The 22,525-nt window shown below is 31.7% G+C and overlaps 1 protein-coding gene across 2 annotated transcripts in view; it reads left to right on the top strand.

Annotated features, from left to right (window-relative positions):
- Positions 1–21,704, top strand: part of LOC136035647 (phytanoyl-CoA dioxygenase, peroxisomal-like) — a 42,059-nt gene extending 20,355 nt beyond the window's left edge. Inside the window, exons 5-8 of one of the 2 annotated variants that reach the window (XR_010619490.1) lie at positions 6,162–6,311; positions 11,315–11,519; positions 14,718–14,855; positions 21,528–21,651. Coding sequence is in view for 1 of the 2 variants with exons in the window: in XM_065717552.1 (XP_065573624.1) it covers positions 6,162–6,311; positions 11,315–11,449; positions 14,718–14,855; positions 21,528–21,581 (477 nt within the window). In the remaining variant the exon portion in view is untranslated. Of the gene's footprint in view, positions 1–6,161; positions 6,312–11,314; positions 11,520–14,717; positions 14,856–21,527 lie in introns of both variants that reach the window. The other variant, XM_065717552.1, reaches the window with a different exon arrangement.
- Positions 21,705–22,525: the final 821 nt, after the last annotated feature.

Genomic DNA, 22,525 nt, shown 5'->3' with positions numbered 1-22,525 from the left:
TTGCTGTTCCAGTATCGATTACCGAAGTCCGTTCATGTAAAAAAAAAAGTACATAAACTTCTATTGAACCCATTTAATGGAATTTTTCGCACGTAATTCTGAATTTCCACCAAAGTGTTTTGGTTCAACGGAATTCTAGCTACTAATAAGTTGTTTTCAGATACTTCATCTAACGAATGTCATAGCACCTGTCTATAAAGTTATGTCACTTAGTCTTGGAGTTAAAGCTACTGGACACTGAACTGGCCCAGTCGACAAATTCTACGAATTTTAGCATATATTTTGGCCCAACAATTTTGAACTGTTTGCCAAATTGAATTGGGGGTTAGATGGAAGGGGGTGGTGTTTACACTGAAGCCAAAACTCTTTTACGCTTATGCTTGATTGGACCTCTTAGGAAGAGTTTGTGACTAAGTGTTTGTGTTGTTGTAACTGTGTTGTGACTAACTGTGTAACTGTGTTGTAATTTGTGTTGTGACTAAAGAGTTTGTGTTGTTGTGACTAAGGCCTAGATTTCGAGATTGCTAACCCTGCAAGTAAAGTGAAATGATGAAACTAACAGATGAAACTAATCACAGCCAGAAAATTTTGTTTTGCTGAATAATTTGAAAATATGCATAATTGAATTTGTTAAAGAATGTTGTTAAAGAATTTACCTAGGTTCCTAAGTTATTTTGGTGATGGAACCTTGACAATCTTATTTGTTTATCTGAACTTATTTTCAATTATTATCATTAAAATAAAGGAAAGATTTTTGATAAAGTGACAATTGGCTTTATTAGTTTAAATTGTAACCAAAAGGCCTAGTTCATTTGTGGATGATAATTTGGTAGACTGTATTTGACTTGATTTATTTCTTTTAATAAGGGGAGTTACGGAGAAACACAAATTATTTAAAAATAAAATCACCTGATTAGGTATTCTGTGGATGAAGGAAGACATATTGCCAAAGGTTTTCTTTTGTAGCTAACCGCCTAGGGTCAAAAGCAGGTCGTCCCCGATGGGGGTGGGAGGATGTCGCGAGGAAAGATTTAGAGGAAATGGGAACTTTTTGGGAGAGTGTAAAGAGGGAGACTTTGAATAGACTGGAATCGAAGAAGGAGCGTACGTAGCTGAATCGGCCTTCAGCAGCTTTGTGCTGCAGTGAGTTGTTAGTATTAGTAGTAGCTGAGACATTTTTCTGGACATTAATGAATTTATTGACTCAACTCAATACAGCACTACAACAAAAGATACACCACAATGGAGAGCAGAACTCTTAATTCTTGGAGGTAAAATAAGGGAATGAACTTATCAACATTACAACAAAAGTAAATTAACAAATAAAAACAGACGACAAAACTAAAAAATGAAAAGGTAAAAGAATAAAGAAAAAACAAGGGAAAGAGTAATGCTGCGTAAACAGTGCACAGGAGGTGACACCAAAATGCGAAAATTCACAAGAAAAAAACAATAGAAAGAGACTACAAAAGACAAACGGGACAATACTGTATCCGTGTAGATATAAGACAGCAAAACTTACTCATAAAAACTGTTAAAGCTCAAAACTTTATTGTTGTTTTAAGGGTTAAAAATTTCATTACTTATGTGCTATATAATACAAACTTGGGAACTTATATCGCAGATATGAGACAGCACCCGGTTTTCACGGTGTTTATACAGGACAATTAGCTTCGGCTTAGTGGGAAACTACATTATAGCTATATTTTAATTTAATATTTAGTAGATATTTTGGCTAGGTTAGATTAGTTTAGGTTACATGTTTAATATAATGTGCCCTTCCATAATTCTGTGTCGTAGTTTTCATGATCTTGTTACTAAAGCATTATATTTTCATCATATTCTATTTATTTTATTAGCAATCACCAAACTTCACTTCTTGAGTGTGTATTATATAACACATAAATACCAAAATTTCATACAAAAGAACGGATCAGATGTTTGTGTTCTTGTTATGGCTCCTATTCGGAAGGTTTTAACTTCCTGGGAGGCTGGAAGAGGAGCGTACGCAACTGTTTTGGTCTCAGGTGACTCTGTATTGCAGTGAGTTTTTAGAACCATGATATAGTATTTACCAGAGTTATTACCCCGAATCGTAGGCATCGCAATGGTGATCCCTAAATAAAGAACCGGAAAGGACTGCATGTATTATTATTATTTTTGCAGGCCGTTAGGGGCCAAATATTTTAGGGGGGATCTAGTCATTACAATTTTTAAAGAAGACTGTTTCAGTCTTCAAAATGATTCCCTCCAATGGCATTTGAGAAGTGTTTTGTCCGAATGTGACCCCTTTTTATCTCAATGTAAATATTTAGGATTTTAAAGAAAACTCAATAACCAAAATATCAAAATCTTAAAAGACCTAAGAAGGATGGTTCTTTAATTTTAGCGATAAAAGATGAGCAATAGGTATTTTAAAAAAAGATGATTGCGTTAGTAAAATGAATACTACTCTCAACGATGATTCAACATAAAAAATTGTAAGAGCTCCCAACTGTAACTTATGAAGCAAATTTTTGAAAAGATTGAGTAAATCTTAAGAGTTATGGAAATATTACACCACAGTTGTATTCAAGGTATTACCCAAGGGGGCAATTAGGGGGTTGGACCCCCCCCCCCCCCGAAATTTGTCCGATTTGTGAAAATAAAAAATGTATATAAACAAGTTTTTGAAGTGTTTTTACAGTTTTAGTGCCTCCCCCCTCCCCCTTGAAAAAATAATTCCAGAAACGCCTTGGTTGCATTATAATTGTTTCCAAAAGACTCCGTCTGCCCTAGAGTAAAATGGTTAAAACATAAATGAGTAAACTATGCATTTATCTCACACCTATTCTTTCTACTTCTAAATTTCATAGTAAGAAATGATAAGTAAGTTCATTTTGCTTGCAATATGTACACTACGTACTATCTGACAGATCTTTTTAATATTGCGTAAAAAAAAAAAACTTGAACAGTATAAAGATGTATTAGAGAAATCATTACGGGAATTGAGATGAAAAATAAAATAAATTTAGTTAAAAATAGCTAACAATTACACAAATTATTTCAACTTTAGAAATCATTTTTCCCGTCACCTCAGAGGTTTAACAATAAGGGGGGGGGGCTTTAAGTCCACTTTTAGCAAATATTTATTTAAATTATTTCGAAACTTTGACATTGGGTTCATGTATTTTAAAAATAATTTCTAGGGATCGTACATTAGCGATGTTTCCATTATTTGCAATTACAAAGAGTCTGAAATAAAAGGTTTTAGGAACATCAAATATTTTAGAGTTCGGATCTAGTCTTTACAATTTATAAAGATGGACATTATAAGTTACAATTTTTAGATATGTGAATACATAGAAAAAAACAATAAATTAGCTTTTTCAACATATCGTAAACAAACAAATAACCATTGTGAATACTATGTGAATACATAGAAAAAAACAATAAATTAGCTTTTTCAACATATCGTAAACAAACAAATAACCATTGTGAATACTATGTGAATACATAGAAAAAAACAATAAATTAGCTTTTTCAACATATCGTAAACAAACAAATAACCATTGTGAATACTATGTGAATACATAGAAAAAAACAATAAATTAGCTTTTTCAACATATCGTAAACAAACAAATAACCATTGTGAATACTATGTGAATACATAGAAAAAAACAATAAATTAGCTTGTGATTACTATGTGAATACATAGAAAAAAACAATAAATTAGCTTTTTCAACATATCGTAAACAAACAAATAACCATTGTGAATACTATGTGAATACATAGAAAAAAACAATAAATTAGCTTTTTCAACATATCGTAAACAAACAAATAACCATTGTGAATACTATGTGAATACATAGAAAAAAACAATAAATTAGCTTGTGATTACTATGTGAATACATAGAAAAAAACAATAAATTAGCTTTTTCAACATATCGTAAACAAACAAATAACCATTGTGAATACTATGTGAATACATAGAAAAAAACAATAAATTAGCTTGTGATTACTATGTGAATACATAGAAAAAAACAATAAATTAGCTTTTTCAACATATCGTAAACAAACAAATAACCATTGTGAATACTATGTGAATACATAGAAAAAAACAATAAATTAGCTTTTTCAACATATCGTAAACAAACAAATAACCATTGTGAATAATATGTGAATACATAGAAAAAAACAATAAATTAGCTTTTTCAACATATCGTAAACAAACAAATAACCATTGTGAATACTATGTGAATACATAGAAAAAAACAATAAATTAGCTTGTGATTACTATGTGAATACATAGAAAAAAACAATAAATTAGCTTTTTCAACATATCGTAAACAAACAAATAACCATTGTGAATACTATGTGAATAAATAGAAAAAAACAATAAATTAGCTTTTTCAACATATCGTAAACAAACAAATAACCATTGTGAATACTATGTGAATACATAGAAAAAAACAATAAATTAGCTTTTTCATCATATCGTAAACAAACAAATAACCATTGTGAATACTATGTGAATACATAGAAAAAAACAATAAATTAGCCAATAAATTAGCTTGTGATTACTATGTGAATACATAGAAAAAAACAATAAATTAGCTTTTTCAACATATCGTAAACAAACAAATAACCATTGTGAATACTATGTGAATACATAGAAAAAAACAATAAATTAGCTTGTGATTACTATGTGAATACATAGAAAAAAACAATAAATTAGCTTTTTCAACATATCGTAAACAAACAAATAACCATTATTTGTCTTTTTAAGTCAAATCATCCCATTTAAGTTGAAAGTTCAATTCAAAGTAAATGCCTTGTTCTTGTAGAAAATTATATGTTGGGAGAACCCCAAAAAATGTGGAAAAAGACATAATAGCATTAGACTCTCATTAATGTAGAACAAAAAGCCAGAAACTTTCGATGTAGAAGCTGTGAAAGATCTGTTTGATTTTTCGCATCATAATGTAATGTTTGGCAATAATAATTGATAAACGATTTGGGGTATTACAAAGTTTTAGAAAAATTATAAAAATTTTGAAAATGTGTATAACGGATTAGTATAAATAGAGACGAGGGAAATATTAATCAAATCAAATTTTAATTTTTTTAAAATCATAGTTGAATAAAAAGAAATGCTAAAACATATATACTTGTAATAGTAACAAACATCAAGAAGTTTTGTCTAATCAGCCTCACAGAGGCTTGAGCTCACAGAGGCTGTTGCAAAATACAATAAATTAGTTATTAATGAACAATTATACAATAAATTAATTTATTATACATACATATATTATTATGCCTATAATTACATATAGCAGACATCGTGCTTTTATACTTTAAAATTTGGGCTTTCGTTTCTTTTCCATTGGACTTAGTTTAAAGGTGGTTTTCGTTTTGCTTTTTCAGTTTTGTTGGTATAGCGTTTGTGGTTTTCTTTATATGTTTTGTTTAATTTATTTTATGTTTTTTTACTTTATGTATATTATTTTATCTATTGTGTTGTGTTTTATTTTATGTATATTTTATTTTATTCTTCATTTAAGCTAGGTTTTTCATTTGTCTTTTTTTTTGTTGATGAAGGCTTCTGGATGTGAAGCCAAAATATTCGTACTTTTATTTCGTTCTTTCGTATTTTTACTCGTACTTTTTATTATTATTTTTTAATTGAAAAGTTTTTTTATTATTTACTGATCTATTAAAAACTTATTCGTTATTTGTACATTTTTGTTTCATTTCTACGGCTGAATTACTTTTTGAATCTATACGTGCTTATTTCAGTAAAATGAATTGAAAATAATTTTTGAAAATTAAGTTTTCAAAAATAAGTATCTATATAGCTAGTAATTATGATATCCAAGCCAAAAATCTTCATATGCATCTGTAGGGATTGTTCGAACCCTAGTGATCCCCATTGTCCGAGCCTTTAGTTTTCTTTGAAAAATTTCATTTTGATAAAAAAAAATATTTTAATTGATTAGCATCAAGTAGGTACTCTGTTACTAAATAGTTTTTTTTTTCTCAAAACTTGTTTTAAAATTTTTCGGTTACTATGGGTTATAGTCAGCGTGTGTTTCAGAAAACGAGATTCCTGGGATTTTTGAGTAGTTTTTGTTATTGAATTTGATTCAGGAAATTTGTGTTCTCATTTGTCTCTTTTTTAGGATTTGCATTATTTTCCGTTTCGACCAGCTGATCGAATCGTATGTGCCTGGACAGCCATGGAACGAATTTTTGTTGATAATGGCTGCCTTTTTGTAATCCCTGGAAGTCATAAAGGACCTCTCCTTCAACACGAGTATCCCAACTGGGAGGTAGTTTAATCACCTATTATTTAATTTGTTCAATTTTTACTAAAGTGTTTGCTAAGTAATTTACATTTACTAGTAAAGTAAAGTAAAATATATTTTTGTAAGCTATACCATATTCATAAATGTATTGTAAACTATATATGTCTTTGAGTATAACTCACTTCGTAAGCACCTTCTATAAAAATTTTCTTTTCTGTTGTATTATCTATTAAAGTGTTAATGCACTGAAATTAGTATGAAAATTAAACAGAACCTGAACTTAAATAAGCTATGTAGTATATATAGTACATTGTATATGGTAAAAAAAATATATTACAAAAAATATATATATATATATATATATATATATATATATATATATATATATATATATATATATATATATATTACGAAAAGAGAAATCACCAATACAACAGCACAAACACATTGAAAAAAAAAAGAGAGAGAAGGAGAAAAGAAAGACTGTTTTCCTAAATTAGTGATTAATATAGATCAGCACTTGAACGAAGCCTTAACCCTACTCATCCATACAATCACGTAGGTCAAACAGCATAGCCATACACAATCAACCATAAAGAATAATCCATGGACAGGCAGTACAACATTCTTCGCTGTCCCATTGTCTGTACATATAAATAGATTGTCAGGTTTACCGACTCTTGAACATGCAACATATAATTGTCCATGGGAAACACAATCCGTATTCAGATATATACCTCATTATTCTAATGATTGCCCTTGAGCTTTGTTGATGGTGATTGCTAATCAAACATTCCCTGTGTCCCCATCGTCATTTATATATCCTCCCTGTGCCCCCCGGCGTCCCCGTTGTAGTTGTGTCCCTGTGTCCCAGTCGTCATTTATAGTCGACAAACATGACGTCAGTCGACATACACGTCCCATTCATCATTTGTGTCCCGGTATCCCAGTCTGTAATTTCTCTTTGAGTGTCCCGGTCGTCATTTATATTCCCTGTGTCCCGGTCTGTATATACATTCGTTTTTGAATTGGTATATGATGAAATAAATTTTTTGTTTTTTCCCTTTTTTTCTTTTTTTTTTGTTTTTACTTTTTTTAGTTTTTTTTCTTTTTAGTTTTTTGTAGGTTTTACCTTTTTTAGTTTTTTCTATTTTTTTAGTTTTCTTTTTCTCCTTTATTTTTCAGTTTTTTTCCTTTTTTTAGTTTTTTTTTCTTTTTAAGTTTTTAGTTTTTTTTAGTTTTTTATTAGTTTTTAGGGTTTTTTTTCTTTTTAGTTTTTTTGTAGTTTTAATTTTTTTAGTTTTTTTTCTTTTTTAGTTTTTTACCTTTTTTAGTTCTTTTAGTTTTTAGTATTTTCTTTTTAGTTTTTTTTTGTAGTTTTTACCTTTTTTATTTTTTTTTCTTCTTTTGTATTAATGCTAAAGCCAAGGTTCGAACCTGGAACCTCTCGGACCTAGAACCTGGAACATAACGCTTTACCAAGTCAGCTATTTCGGCTTGAATACATTCGTTTTTGAATTGGTATATGATGAAATAATTCAGACGCCATATGCGGACAGACACACAAACAAACAACTTACTATATATATATATATATATATATATATATATATATATATATATATATATATATATATATATATATATATATATATATATATATATATATATATATATATATATATATATATACATTATATATACAAGATTTAGATAAATTGAAAATAATTATTTTATGTTTATGTCAATAAATACAAGATCGGAACTAAAATCTAAAAATTATCTGTCTTGTTCTTTACCATTAAAAATACATTGTTTATTTATTAATTTAATATTTTTCTTTTAGCCCAATATAAACCACTGTCTAAAATTTTTCTAGTATTGTAGATGCAGATGTTCTACGAATAAATGCTTCTACTTGTTACCCAGGAATCGTTATGTTAAATACCCAAATTTTCTTGTATTGTAGATGCGGTTGTTCTGCCAGTAAATGTTTCTATTTATTACCCAAGAATCGTTATGTTAAATACCCACACAGATGACTATCTTCCCCGTAATTTTCATTATATTAAAATGTTTCTATTTAGAGTCCAGAGTTTAAATTGGCTTAGCACTCAAAATAATGCGAAGAAAATTCGAAAAAAGAATAATTTCTGTGTTTTTTTGTTTTTTACTTTCCTGCAATTTGCCGGTGTTAAAAAAGAATAAACCTTTTTTTTTTTTTTGTCAAATTGGTTTCAAAAAGTGAAATAATCACTGTTTGACAAGGGCGTGTTTGGATTTTTGTTTATGAGAAGGGGGAGGTGGTACAGGGAGGGGATTTTCACCTTCCCATTTTAGCCTCTCTGGGATGAGCATTTAATTACTAATAAATGCAAAAATAATTTTTTTAGTTAATTAAATTATGATAATTTTATTATGTAATTCTAGTCAGTCAATGAAATTCTGTTTTTTTTTTATGATTTATCAAAATTATTTACGTTCACCAAAAATTTTTATCTGAGACGGTGGAATCAACTACATAATCTAAGTCGAGAGATTTTCACTTTCTTATTTTAGCCTATACGGGATGTTTGTTTTAACTTCTCAGAAATGCAAAAAAATAATTTTTTGCATTATTACATTATGGTAATTTGAATATATAAGTCAATTAATAAAATTCTAGTTTTAAAAAATTCTTCCTCAGATTTTTTCCTTTCGCCAGAAATTTTTACCTGAGACAGTGAAATCAACCGCATAATGTAAGTCTAGGTAGTTTACCTTCCCACTTTTGCTTTATCCAGCTGTGTCTTCTCAGTGTTAAGAAATAAAAAAAATAGTTTTTTCTTAATTAACTGATGCTAATTTTAATAACTAACTCAATCCGTGAAATTCTATTTTTATAAATGACATTCGAAAATTTTTTGGGAAGTCGAAACTTTTGGCAAGAATTTCCATATTAGACAACAAAATCAACTGCAAAATTTAAGTCGAGGGATTTTCACCCCATTTTGACCTCATCTGGCTTTGTTCTAGCTGCTAAGAAATGCAAACGATATTTCTTTTTACTTGGCATTTGGCTACACTTTTTATCTTTTCAAGCTTTTCAATCGTTTTTCTGTTAGGAACCGAGATCATACGCTTATCGCCAGACTAATTTTTACCAACTACACAAACTAAATTAATGATTCTTGTTATTACACTGAAAAAAAATGCCAACTGTCGCAAAGTGCTAAATAATGTTGAAGTTTTTTTTTTTTTTTTTTTTTTTTTTTTTTTTTTTTTTTTTTTTTTTTTTGTCTCAACTAGCGTGAGCTCCCACCCTTACCCATACTCTTTGGGTATCCACACCATTAAGGTGAATATAGATGGTGCTTTAGAATAACAGATCCTGGGTACTGGAAATTACCCACTGTGTTCAAACTACCCAACACTATTAATGACATGCCTGTGTAGTCCTGTGGTGGCGTAGTGGATTTGACCTTAGCTTGGTAATACAGGACCCAGAGATCGAATCACGCTGCAGGAATGCACTGCAGGGCCGACGCAGGGACCTTAGTAGTCAAGAAGCGTCGTTAATTCTTAAATAATAAAATAACATGCCTGTGTCCCGCCACAGGGCGGATTCCCACTGTTAGATTATTTCGAGTGTTTTTTTGTTCATAAACTCTCTTTATTTGTTTATTTCAATGGCAGAAATATTGCACAATAACAAAGCAGATAATTAATGTAAACAGTGTACATGTTTTTTATTTATTTTTTTTTTATCAGAAGAAGGATTATGGTGGACAAAATACATGATCATTATTTATATTTATCTTATACGTCAAATTCCTTAATTTTGGCAATTGGGCTAAATCTGAAAATGTCTCTTTTGTAACAGCGTCTTTCAATAAAATAAAGTGGTTTTGCTAGGCCCCCCTCTGGAACCTGAAATGTTTACAAAATCTACTCATAGTCTTTGGGTCATATTTTGGTATTCCTTGAAAACAGTATCGTCAAATTCTATAATTTAAAGCGATTTTTTTTTTTGAATCTATCAATAGATAATTGAAGATTCACTTTGAATGATAAACATTGAATAAAAGAGGACCCGGAGTTGGGATAAAAAAAAAATGCAATGAGAAAGTTTCTAGATCTTTGAAACTTTCTTTTATTAGCTTCAACTCGTCATTCATCTTCACAGCTATTTAATTAGAATTTTCGAAAAAAAAACTTATCTGTTTTTTTTTTTTTCGAAAAAAAAACTTGTCTGTATTAATCATAAAGTATTTTCACTAGTATTCCTACCTACGTTCCTAACGCTATATTCTAAAAAAACCATCAGCGGTTTACAGTAACATAATCTATAATAGATTATGTTACCAAAAACCATAAAAGCACTTTTGTGCCATTTCGTAACCAAAAACCATATGGGTCATAGCTAGATCGTTATGGCTACAAAATTGTGGCAGTATGTGGCCATTACTGTTTTCTATTCCTACATTATATTTATCTGGGCAAGGATACAATTCATCCTTATTTCTAACAACCTTGGTGTTCACTTAGCTGTTCGTTTTTTATTGCCAAAGTTTTATTGTTGGTTAATGTAACGAATATTAGTCCAGTTTTTTACGTCATCGGCTTAAGAACAAAATTTTTGATTCTATAGTATTAGATCTAACAAGTCTTTTGATTTATTTCACCATCTGTCTCGACTATCCTTTGGATTATTTTGACCAAAATGGCTATCTCAAAATTTTGATCGGATGTATTTGGGGTAAAAAGGGCGTGAAAGGGGGACTAGCTGCCCTCTGACCATTTCTTTACTTCGAAGCAGGGCATTAGAACTTCCAGTTCCCAATTGAATGAGCCCCCTCTGTCAATTTGATTTTTGTTTTCTTCGATTTTTTTTTTTTTTGCATTTGCCAAAAACTAAATTTTAATTTGTTTCCGTAATTTTTGAAGGGTTGATAACTGTATCAGGTTATTTATTATTATTTTTTTTCTTAGCTCCTTGAAAGCTGCTATTTAATTCTGTCATTTATTTATACATCTATTTTTTATAGAATGGGGTGAACAAGATGTATCATGGTATCAGAGGTTGTGACGATGCACCAGTGGTCAACCTCATTATGGATAAAGGAGATACGGTGTTCTTTCATCCACTTCTTATTCATGGTTCTGGAATGAATCGTACACAGGTAAGAGGATCTATTGTTTAGATATTGTTCATCCACTCTTATTCATGGCTCTGGAATGAATCGTACACAGGTAAGAGGATCTATTGTTTGGATATTGTTCTTTTATATACTTTTTATTCATGGCTCTGGAATGAATCGTACAAAGGTAAGAGGATGTATTGTTCAGATACTGCGAACATGATATTGTATACAACCCTGTTTGATAGTAAAATAAATCGAATTGTACAAATTTGACGATTAAGGCATTTTTTTTAAGTGCAGTATTGCCAACCCTTTAGTTCACCATTTAAGAAGTATGTAAAAATGTTGCTGAAAAATATGTTCTTTTTCGTATTTTCTATTCTTATTACGAACTGTTTGATAGGCTTGTATTATCAGGCTCTGCGTTTGAGGAAGCCCCATAAGGGAGTGGTTACTTTACGCTAAAAATTCATGTCTGATTTAAATATTAATTTTAAAAAAAGTTGAGTGAAATTAAAAAAGACTTACGTGGTTGCTCAGGCATACCTTACCAACATTGTTTTGTAATTTGTATCTATCGTTGTACAATACCAGCCAAAGATATGCGCAACCATGACGTTTTCCGCAGACGTTTCCCATGACGTTTACGTCTTTGTGGCTCTTGTTAGTTGTAAGAAAAGCCAGCTTAACTAGTAGAATATTCGATACTATTTAAGATAAACCTCCAAACACTATTTACCTCGGGAGTTAAATCTCGTAAACATAGATTGGACGGAGAGAGAATAGACTTCACATTAAAGACCAATATTCAAAAAAAATCATGTCAAAGAGACTTACCACGTGAATATCTATACAGGCTTGGTTGTGGCAGAGTGAATATTCTAATCACGTACTATGAACGGCTGGAATTCTCTGTCTTAAAAAAATATACTCGTTGTATTGTCATCTTTATTCTTTGTATCTGAAGACCCCGTAATCCTAGCTTACTTAGTTTGCACTGGCTTACCAATACCTCGGTTTCCAAAAATGTGGCTTACATCTTATTTGTCATCATGTGTGTCTTAGATATTCTAGCTTAAAAAAAACGATCTGGATAGGTCAGAATTCTGAGAAAATTTGTTAAGAGTCTTAGTTTTGGTTTTTGCAAATGACGTAATGTACTATGTTAGTACATAAGCATTTCTTGTGACATCTTATAAGTATTTACTTATATGATGTCTTACATAGCATAAATAAAATTGTTGAGTTTCCAACACATTAATTATTTATACTATCTATTAAGTGAGCAATAATTGGGTATTTTTTCTGGAAAAGTGCTCCATATTTTTTCGGGAAAATTGGTATCTTGGGATATTCTCGCTTAAAAAACAATCTAGATAGGACAGAAATCTGAGGAAAAAAGTTTTAAGAGCCTTAATTTTTGGTTTTTGCAAATGACGCCTTGTACCACGTCAGTACATCATTTCTTATGATATCATATAAGTATTTTCTTATATGATGTATAGCATAAAATAAGATTGTTGAGTTTCCAAAGTACCAATTATCTATGCAAGGGAAAATATGTATTTTGGGATATTCTCGCATAAAAAAAAAGATTTAGATAGCTCAGAAGTCTGAAAAAATTCATTAAGAGCCTTAATTTTGGTTTTTGAAAATGACGTCATGTTCTAAAATTAGTATATCATAAATGCATTTCATATCACATGATATAAGCATTTTTCTTATATGATGTCATGCATAGCATAAATAAGATTTTTGAGTTCCCAATGCATCAATTATTTATATAATATTGTCGATTAGAAGGCCCAAGAAACGAAGATCTGTAGTTGTAGTTACTATAAATGCTGATTCTTTAGAAACAACACCTGAAGTATCAAACGTAATAAGATGTGAAAATCGACAATCTGGACCATCAATTGCAACAACACTAATACGGGCAGCTAAAGCAAAGGCCATTACTATATTGTCTGAAGTAATCAAAATTCAAAAACGTGTCAAAAATGAAAATGAAGAGCAAAGATATGGGCGACTAGAAGATATGCAAAAACGACAGTTGAGTGAGTCAAAATTAAATGAAGTGCAAAAAAACGCCCGGTTAGGAGACATGTGACACCGAGCAATTGAGCGAATCAGAAATGAAGATGAAGAGCAGAGACGCACGCGGTAAGAAGAAAAGTGGCGGCGTGTCAGAAATGAAAATGAAGAGTAAAGACACATGCGATTAGAAGACATGTAAGCGTGTCAAAAATGAAAATGAAGAGCAGAAGACATGCGACATCGATCATGTGATCAAGTCAAAAATGAAGATGAAAACCAAAGACCCACGCAGTTAAAAGATATGCGACACTGAACATGTGAGCGATATAGTATTTTTAGTACTTTCAAAAGACGTATTTATTCTAATCAAACGGACTATGTTATTCAGGGGTCATATATTATATATTATTATTATACCAGATTAACGACGCTTCCTGACTACTAAGGTCCCTGCGTCGGCCCTGCGGTGCATTCCTGCAGCGTGATTCGATCTCTGGGTCCCGTATTACCAAGCTAAGGTCAAACCCGCTGCGCCACCACAGGACTTTAGGGGTCATTCTTAAAGTTGGAACAAAATTTGAACTTTAGCATAAAGAGCGAGGTATTGACTAGGGGGCGAACCCCCTCGTATACGTAATAATTTCAGTTAGTTTTAAGTTTTAATGTTGCTCCTTACTTTCAGTTGAATAAAATATCTTAAGGCTAAAATCCGAAATGGAAAACAATCTATTTACTGTTTCCAGTAAAGAAAAAATTGTAGTTATACCAAAAAAATAGATATTCAATTCAGCTTTTTAAAAATTCAAGCACAATTAAAGGGGTTAATCTGCGCCACAAATAAAATTAACCTGAACTAAACGGGGTTATTATCCCTGTTCACAATAAGTACATGACAATCTAGTTACTACTTGCCGTACTGATAGGTTAATAAAATAAAAGACACATTTTTTCTATTTTCTAAGAAATTAAATAACTTCTTGTTCCCGACAGAATTATTCAAAAATGTGTTTCCAGTGAAATACCAGACAACTGCTTGAGCATTAAGAGTTGAGGGAGGAAGAAGATTAAGAAGGGCAAGAGCCCCCCTTCCATTGAGGGCTATTTTTGCCTGTTGTTAGTTTCAATGTAGCTCTTTATTTTTTCGCAAAAAAAACTAGTGTTTTTATATATTCAATTGAGTTTCAGTGTTCAGAACTGCTATTCCTGTTATCATTAATGTATAAACTTCAGTAGATTGTCTGATAGAAACATAATGTGAAATCTTTTTTAGGGATACCGCAAAGCTATATCGTGCCATTTTAGTGCAGACGAAGTTGAATTTATTGATGTAAGAGGCACTTCACAAGAATCAATTGCCAAAGAAGTCGAGGAGATCAGTAAACGGCGTGGGATGGCTTTAAATTTTCAGGTAAAAAGAAGCTTTGTTTTCGGTAACATTCTTGTCTATGACTTGCCCGAAGGGAATTTTCTGGAAAAAAAATATATAAAAAAAAAGGCTTTGTTCTTTCGTTTCGGTAACATTATTGTCTATGACTTGCCTAAAGGAAATTTTTAGGTAAAAAAAAATCAAGGTAAAAAAGGCAATGTTCTCTCGTTTTGGTACCATTCTTGTCTATGACTGAGCTAAAGGAAATTTTCATCTAAAAAATGTTTCAGGTAAAAAATAGCATTGTTCTCTCGATTCTGTAACATTCCTGTCTATGACTTGCCTAAAGGAAATTTTCAGGTAAAAAAAGGCAATGTTATCTCGTTTCTGTAACATTCTTGTCTATGACTTGCGTAAAGGAAATTTTCAGAAAAAAGAATTTCAGGTAAAAAAAAAAGTTATCGTTCTCTCGTTTCTGTAACATTCTAGTCTATGACTTGCCTGAAGGAAATTTTCAGGTAAAAAAAAATCTAGGTAAAAAAAGGGCAATGTTCTCTTGTTTCGGTAACATTTTTATCTATGATTTGCCTGAAGGAAATTTTCGGGGGAAAAATTCAGGTAAAAAGGGCAGTGTTCTCTCGTTTCTTTAACATTCTAGTCTATGACTTGCCTGAAGAAAATTTTCAGGAAAAAAGAAATTTCAGGTAAAAAAGGCTGTTCTTTGTTTCTGTAACATTCTTGTCTGTCACTTGCCTGAAGGAAATTTTCAGGTAAAAGAAAATATAGGTAAAAAAGGGCAGTGTTCTCTCGTTTCTGTAACATTCTAGTCTATGACTTGCCTGAAGGAAATTTTCAGGAAAAAAAATTTCAGGTAAAAAAGGCACTGTTCTCTTGTTTCGGTAACATTTTTATCTATGATTTTCCTGAAGGAAATTCTCAGGGAGAAAATTCAGGTAAAAAGGGCAGTGTTCTCTCGTTTCTGTAACATTCTAGTCTATGACTTGCCTGAAGGAAATTTTCAGGTAAAAAAAAAAAAACATAGGTAAAAAAGGCAATGTTCTCTTGTTTCGGTAACATTCTCGTCTGTCACTTGCTTGTAGGAAATTTTCAGGAACAAAAAATTTCAGGTAAAAAAGGGAGTGTTCTCTCGTTTCGGTAACATTCTTGTCTATAACTTGCCTGAAGGAAATTTTCAGGTAAAAAAAATTTAGGTAAAAAAGGGCAATGTTCTCTTGTTTCGGTAACATTTTTATCTATGATTTGCCTGAAGGAAATTTTCAGGGAAAAAAATCAGGTAAAAAGGGCAGTGTTCTCTCGTTTCTGTAACATTCTAGTCTATGACTTGCCTGAAGGAAATTTTCAGGTAAAAAAAAACCTGGGTAAAAAAAGGCAATGTTCTCTTGTTTCGGTAACATTCTTGTCTGTGACTTGCTTGTAGGAAATTTTCAGGTAAAAAAGAGAGTGTTCTCTCGTTTCGGTAACATTCTTGTCTATGACTTGCCTTAAGGAAATTTTCAGGAAAAAAAATTAGGTAAAATAAGGCACTGTTCTCTCGTTTCTGTAACATTCTTGTCTATTACTTGCCGGAAGGAAATTTTCAGGTAAAAAAAATCTAGGTAAAAAAACGCAATGTTATTTTTTTTCCGTAACATTCTTGTCTATGAATTACCTGAAGGAAATTTTTAGAAAAAATGTTTTCACTAGGAATTACATTCATTCTTGCCCTTTTACTTACCAGGGAGGTATTAGTTGTCAACTTATTTGCTTCACTTGCTAACGGTGTGATCGATGGTAAAATCGATCGCCATTCCTCGCGAAACAATCATCTTAGAAATATGTTGTCTGTTAGAAAAACCCAAAGTAAGAACCTTCTAAATGTTCTCTCCAGAAATTAAATTTATTGTGGGCCTTTACTTACCAGTGAGGTATTAGTTGCCTTACTTGCCAATAGTGTGATTGACTGTAAAACCGATTGCCATTTCCTCATGGCACAATCTCTTTGGCTATCTATTGTCTCTTAGAAAAACGTCCCCTCATCGGAAATATGGATTGACCCCTTATTAAAGATAACAGATACACCGAAAATAAGGTCGATTGTAATGTTCTCTCCAGGAATTGCATTCAATCTTGCCCTTTACTTACCAGTCAGGTATTAGTTTTCAACTTAGTTTCCTTACTTGCCGGCAGTGTGATCTAATGCAGAATCGATTGCACGCAATCTTTTTGGCAATCTATTGTCTCTAAGGAAAATATCCCCTCTTCGTAAATGTGGATTGATCACTTATCAAAGATAACAGATTCACCGAAATTAAAGTCGATTGTAATGTTTTCTCCAGGAATTACATTCAGTCTTGCCCTTTACTTATCAGTGAGATATTAGTCGGCAACTTAGTTGCTTCACTTGCCAACAGCGTGATCGATTGTAAAATCGATTGCGGCTTCCTCGTAGCACAATCTTTTTGTCAATTTATTGTCTCTTAGAAAAATCTCCCCTCTTCGGAAGTGTGGATTGACCACTTATTAAAGATAACAGATTCACCAAAATTAAGGTCAATTGTAATGTTATCTCCAGAGATTATATTCGTTCTTGCCCTTTACTTACGAGTGAGGTATTAGTTGCCAACTTAGTTGCCTTACTTGCCAACAGTGTGATCGATTGTAAAATCGATTGCCACTTCCCCGTGACACAATTTTCTTAGCAATCTGTTTTCTCTTAAAAAAAACCGAAGTAAGATCGAATGTAATTTCTCTAGAAATTTTATTCAGTCTTAACCTTTACTTATCAGTGACATATTAGTTGCCTTACTTGCAAACAGTTTGGTCGATTGTAAAATCGATTGCGATTTCCTCATGGCACAATCTTTTTGGCAATCTATTGTCTCTAAGGAAAATATCCCCTCTTCGTAAATGTGGATTGATCACTTATCAAAGATAACAGATTCACCGAAATTAAAGTCGATTGTAATGTTTTCTCCAGGAATTACATTCAGTCTTGCCCTTTACTTATCAGTGAGATATTAGTCGGCAACTTAGTTGCTTCACTTGCCAACAGCGTGATTGATTGTAAAATCGATTGCGGCTTCCTCGTAGCACAATCTTTTTGTCAATTTATTGTCTCTTAGAAAAATCTCCCCTCTTCGGAAGTGTGGATTGACCACTTATTAAAGATAACAGATTCACCAAAATTAAGGTCAATTGTAATGTTTTCTCCAGAGATTATATTCGTTCTTGCCCTTTACTTACGAGTGAGGTATTAGTTGCCAACTTAGTTGCCTTACTTGCCAACAGTGTGATCGATTGTAAAATCGATTGCCACTTCCCCGTATCCAGTTTGGCCCTTTACCTACCAGTGATGTATTAGTCGCCTTACTTGCCAAAAGTGTGATCGATTATAAAATCGGTTTGGACTTCCTCGTTTGGCAATCTTTTTGGCAATCTGTTGTCTCTTAGAAAAACCAAAAAGTAAGATCAAGTATTATATCCAGTAGTTTAATCCTGTCTGCCCCTTTACCTACCAGTGAGGTATTAGCTGCCTTACTTGCCAATAGTGTGATCGATTGTAAAATCGATTGCAACTTCCTGGTGGCACAATCTTTTGGGCAATCTGTTTTCTCTTAGAAAACCCACAAAGTAAGATTAAGTATTCTCTCCAGTAGTTGAATCCAGCCTCTCCCTTTACTTACCAGTGAGGTATTAGTTGCTAACTTAGTTGCTTTACTTACCAACAGTGTGATCGATGGTAAAAATCGATCGCCATTCCGATCGCAAGTATTCTCTCTAGTAGTTGAATCCAGTCTTACCCTTTACTTTCCAGTGAGGTATTAGTTGCTAACTTAGTCGCCTTACTTGCCAACAGTGTAATCAATTGCGACTTCCTCGTGGCACAATCTTTTTGACACTCTTTTGTCTCTTGGAAAAACCATAAAATAAGATCCAGTATTCTCTCCAGTAGTTGAATCCAGTCTTTTCCTTTACTTACCAGTAAAGTATTAGTCAATCCGTAAGGTATTAGTCAAAAGGCCCCGTAATTGCCAACAGTGTGAAATGTAAAATGAAATATGTAAATAAATTAACTGAAAGTTGTAAAATGAAATTTTGAGTAACTCTAACAGTGTTCTTGTGACTGAATAACCGCACCAGATTTTCAAATGAGGATTGACAACCAAAACAATCATTTCGTTTTATGATATCTGGTACTAAACTGACACACAATTTGATTATAAAAATAAAGCCGATATCATTTGTGTTTTTAAGCTGTTCTGGAAATTGATGTTTTTGTTTTCTATTTTTGGTTTATGATTATGTTATGATTTATATTTTATGACTATATTTAGTTTTCTGTTATTATCCATAAAAATAATGCTGATAAGTTAAAAGTTCTATTATAACATAATACCATGTCAGTATATCAGTTGTAATTTCAGAAAGAGTCAAATATATCATATAAAGTTTGTTTTACAAAGCTTTTTATTGGTAATTGAAATTACTAGGATCCATAGTTTACAAGAATTTTTTTTTTTTATTCAAGAATGTATAAGAAAAGATAAGTTTTAAAAATTACATGTATCAATATGCATTGACATGTTTCTCCCTTGTTGTTTCTCAAAATGATATTTTCGTTAAAGGATTAATTATTTCAATCCAAAATGTAAAATATATGTCGTTTTGCCGCCCCCCTGTCTCTTCCATAAGGAAGAGTTGCATCCACGAATTATTCTAAATATTGCTAATGTTAGTTTTCATAATTATTTGCAACTAACAACTTCATTATTCCCTAGTATCCTCTTAGTATATCAGTGATAATTTTAGTAAAGAGGGGATTCTTTTCAAGGACATCCTGCGCATCCAACCTTTGTATCCTTGAAATCCATAAAATATTAGACCATGAAATTTCAAATTCGTAAGCCCATAAAATCATAAATTTATAAAAATATTAAACTTAATTAGTCCATAAAGTACATAAACTTCATAATTCGTGAAGTCTATAAAATTTGAACTTCAGAACAGAGCCATTGAACGGTCATATGAATAAATTTATTTTAGGAACTGAAACTGCTAAAATGAATATTTCTTTTCCTTGCATGCTGAATTTGCATTGAAGCAGTGTAGTCCTTAGATCTGAAATGATAGTCTATTATTATCAATTTTTTATGATTATGATATTGTGATGATCATATAGTCTGATTGATATGTATTCGTATTAATATATATATCATGTATTCATATATTCTAATTGATAGTATAACGTTTGATAGATATTGAATATTTATGTTCAATTTCTTTTGAGCTATTGCCTTTCAGTTTCCTTTCTTTCAATTTCTTCTTAGCTACTGCCATCTGCTCTGGCAGCTTTCTAACTTTGTGCTTTGACTTGGTCTTCAGTTCCAAATTTATATCTTTAAAGCCCAACGGCAATTAGTTCTAGGATTCACACTATTTCAAGGATTCACACTTCAATCATTTTTATTTTCTCACGTCAACAGTTCACTTGTTTACATTGTCAATATAATTTCTGTACAAACATTAAGCCCTGTCAAAACTAATTATAAATACTTTATCTTGGTTAAAGTATTAACTTGGTTAGAATGCAGTCTTCTATAATGTGTCTTGTCAAATGCTTTTGCATGGTCTAATAGATTCTTGTGATCAGAGGATCTCTCATTCAGGGTTTTTATGGCACTTGGTATTAACCAAGTGACATATAGCAATTGCAATTTCTAACCATAATTTCTGTACAAACATTAAGCCCTGTCAAAACTAATTATAAATACTTTAGCGCTTATAATATGTTTGTATTCTAATTGAATAGCTTTTAGCGGTTGATGAATGCCATCTGTCCCCTTTCCTACCTATTTACGACCCTGACTTTTTATCCCGATGAGAATATGTATAACTTAAGGATTTTGGTCTTGATTTAAAATACGCTTTTGATGTTTATAATATTAACAAAAGAACTGAGAGTAACAATTTCCGGCAATTTTTTGTTGGTCAAATATCTCCTCTGCTAATAATCCCCTAAGGGTTGTTAGTTTTTTTTTTAATTGTAAGTGAAAGTCTATATTAAACGTTTTCATTCATTTAGTGTTTTTATGAACATTAAATTTCCTTCTTTGTTGGTTTCATTTTCACTCAATTTTATTTCTATTTGTTTCATTTACCTGATTCTGTAACGTGATAAGGATTCTGTACCAGTTAACAGAATCACGAACCAGTAAAAATAACATTGCGAACCAGTAAAAATGGCAAAGTGTAGTATCTCCCTTTTCATTAACGTTAGTAAAATACTATTCACTATAACGGGGAGGGAGAGGTCAAGTCACCCAACTCACCCTGGACACGCCCCTTAATCTGATGTACAAGAAAAGTTTCAAGGAGAAAATTAATCCACGGGGGTTAGCAAAAAAAAAAACATTCTACTGGTCCCTTTCTTGCCAACAGTATGAAATTTAAAATGAAATTTGTAAATAAATTAAATGAAAGTTGTAAAATGAAATTTCGAGTACCTACCAGTGTTCCTGTGACTGAACAACAGCACCAGACTTTGAAATGAGGCTGAACACACCCCTGGGTCTGATGTACAAGAAAACGTTCAAAGAGAAAGTTAATCCATGGGGGTTCGCTAAAAATACATTCTAACTGCAAATATTCAATTTGTATGTTTTTCACTTTCCTCTATTGTTTTTTCCTTGTATCATATCATTCTTTTTTCTCTAGGACATCTGGAGATTCAGAAGCCGACTTGTCCGGGGTATGGAGCAACGCTTGTAAACCAGTGATTGTCAGGGGTTTGGCTCTTATTTTATATTCATACTGGAATGCTAATTTTGTTTTATATATATACTCGTTTTAATGATTGTTATACATTGGTTAATATATTATGTTGGGCACTCATTCTGTTTTCAGATTAAAGAGCTGATTAAACTTTGATTTGTGCTGCTACGCATTACTAAAATGAAATAAAATACTGAAACCAGGATAATATTTCAATAATTTCAATTAGTTCTGAAGAAAAAAAAAACAGAACAAAAAAAATTTTTTTGTTCTATTCTTGTATCCATTTGTTCCATTATTGTATCCATCTTGAATCAAAATCAAGCCTTGGCTAGGTTATGTCATTTCAAATAATTCGACCTTACGTTCAGAAACCCTTTTCATTGGAAAAAGGGCGGGAAAATATCTTTTAAAGATTAAGGCTTACATAAACTTTTTTTAATTGAATCATTTTTCTTCAATTAGTATTAAATCTATTCTCCAATTAATATTCAGTTATAAATCAGCTATCAGCCGAGTAACATCTTTTGGCTAGTGCTCTCTACCTAGGTTGATGTGAAATATACTGAAAATGTAAAGTGTGCCGAGTTTTATTCTGCGAATGCGAAAAAGTTTTTTTTGTGTGAAGACATTGCTGATTAAGGATTATGCGTAAACGGAAGTCAATTTATTAGCTGACGGGTTCAGGCGAAGATATTTGAGGAGTTCCTATCGGCGAGTTATGGTGTTTGTCGTGCCTTAACGGCTTATTTAATTGCACGCCGGTACTTAGTAAGAAGTATTTTTTCGGTAAGAATATTCCAATTTTTTGTACTGGTTTGTGATGACGAGGAACAAGCGTAAACGTAAAACAGGATCAATTTGGAGCGGTTTCTCATGATGAATCTAAACCTTCATGTTCAACACAAAAATCAATAATTCTATCCAATCTTTATGGACAT

Source organism: Artemia franciscana, chromosome 14, assembly GCF_032884065.1.
Source record: "Artemia franciscana chromosome 14, ASM3288406v1, whole genome shotgun sequence".
Lineage (NCBI taxonomy): Eukaryota > Metazoa > Arthropoda > Branchiopoda > Anostraca > Artemiidae > Artemia > Artemia franciscana.
The sequence above is the reverse complement of the archived record's forward strand: the minus strand, read 5'-3'. Positions and strand labels throughout refer to the sequence as shown.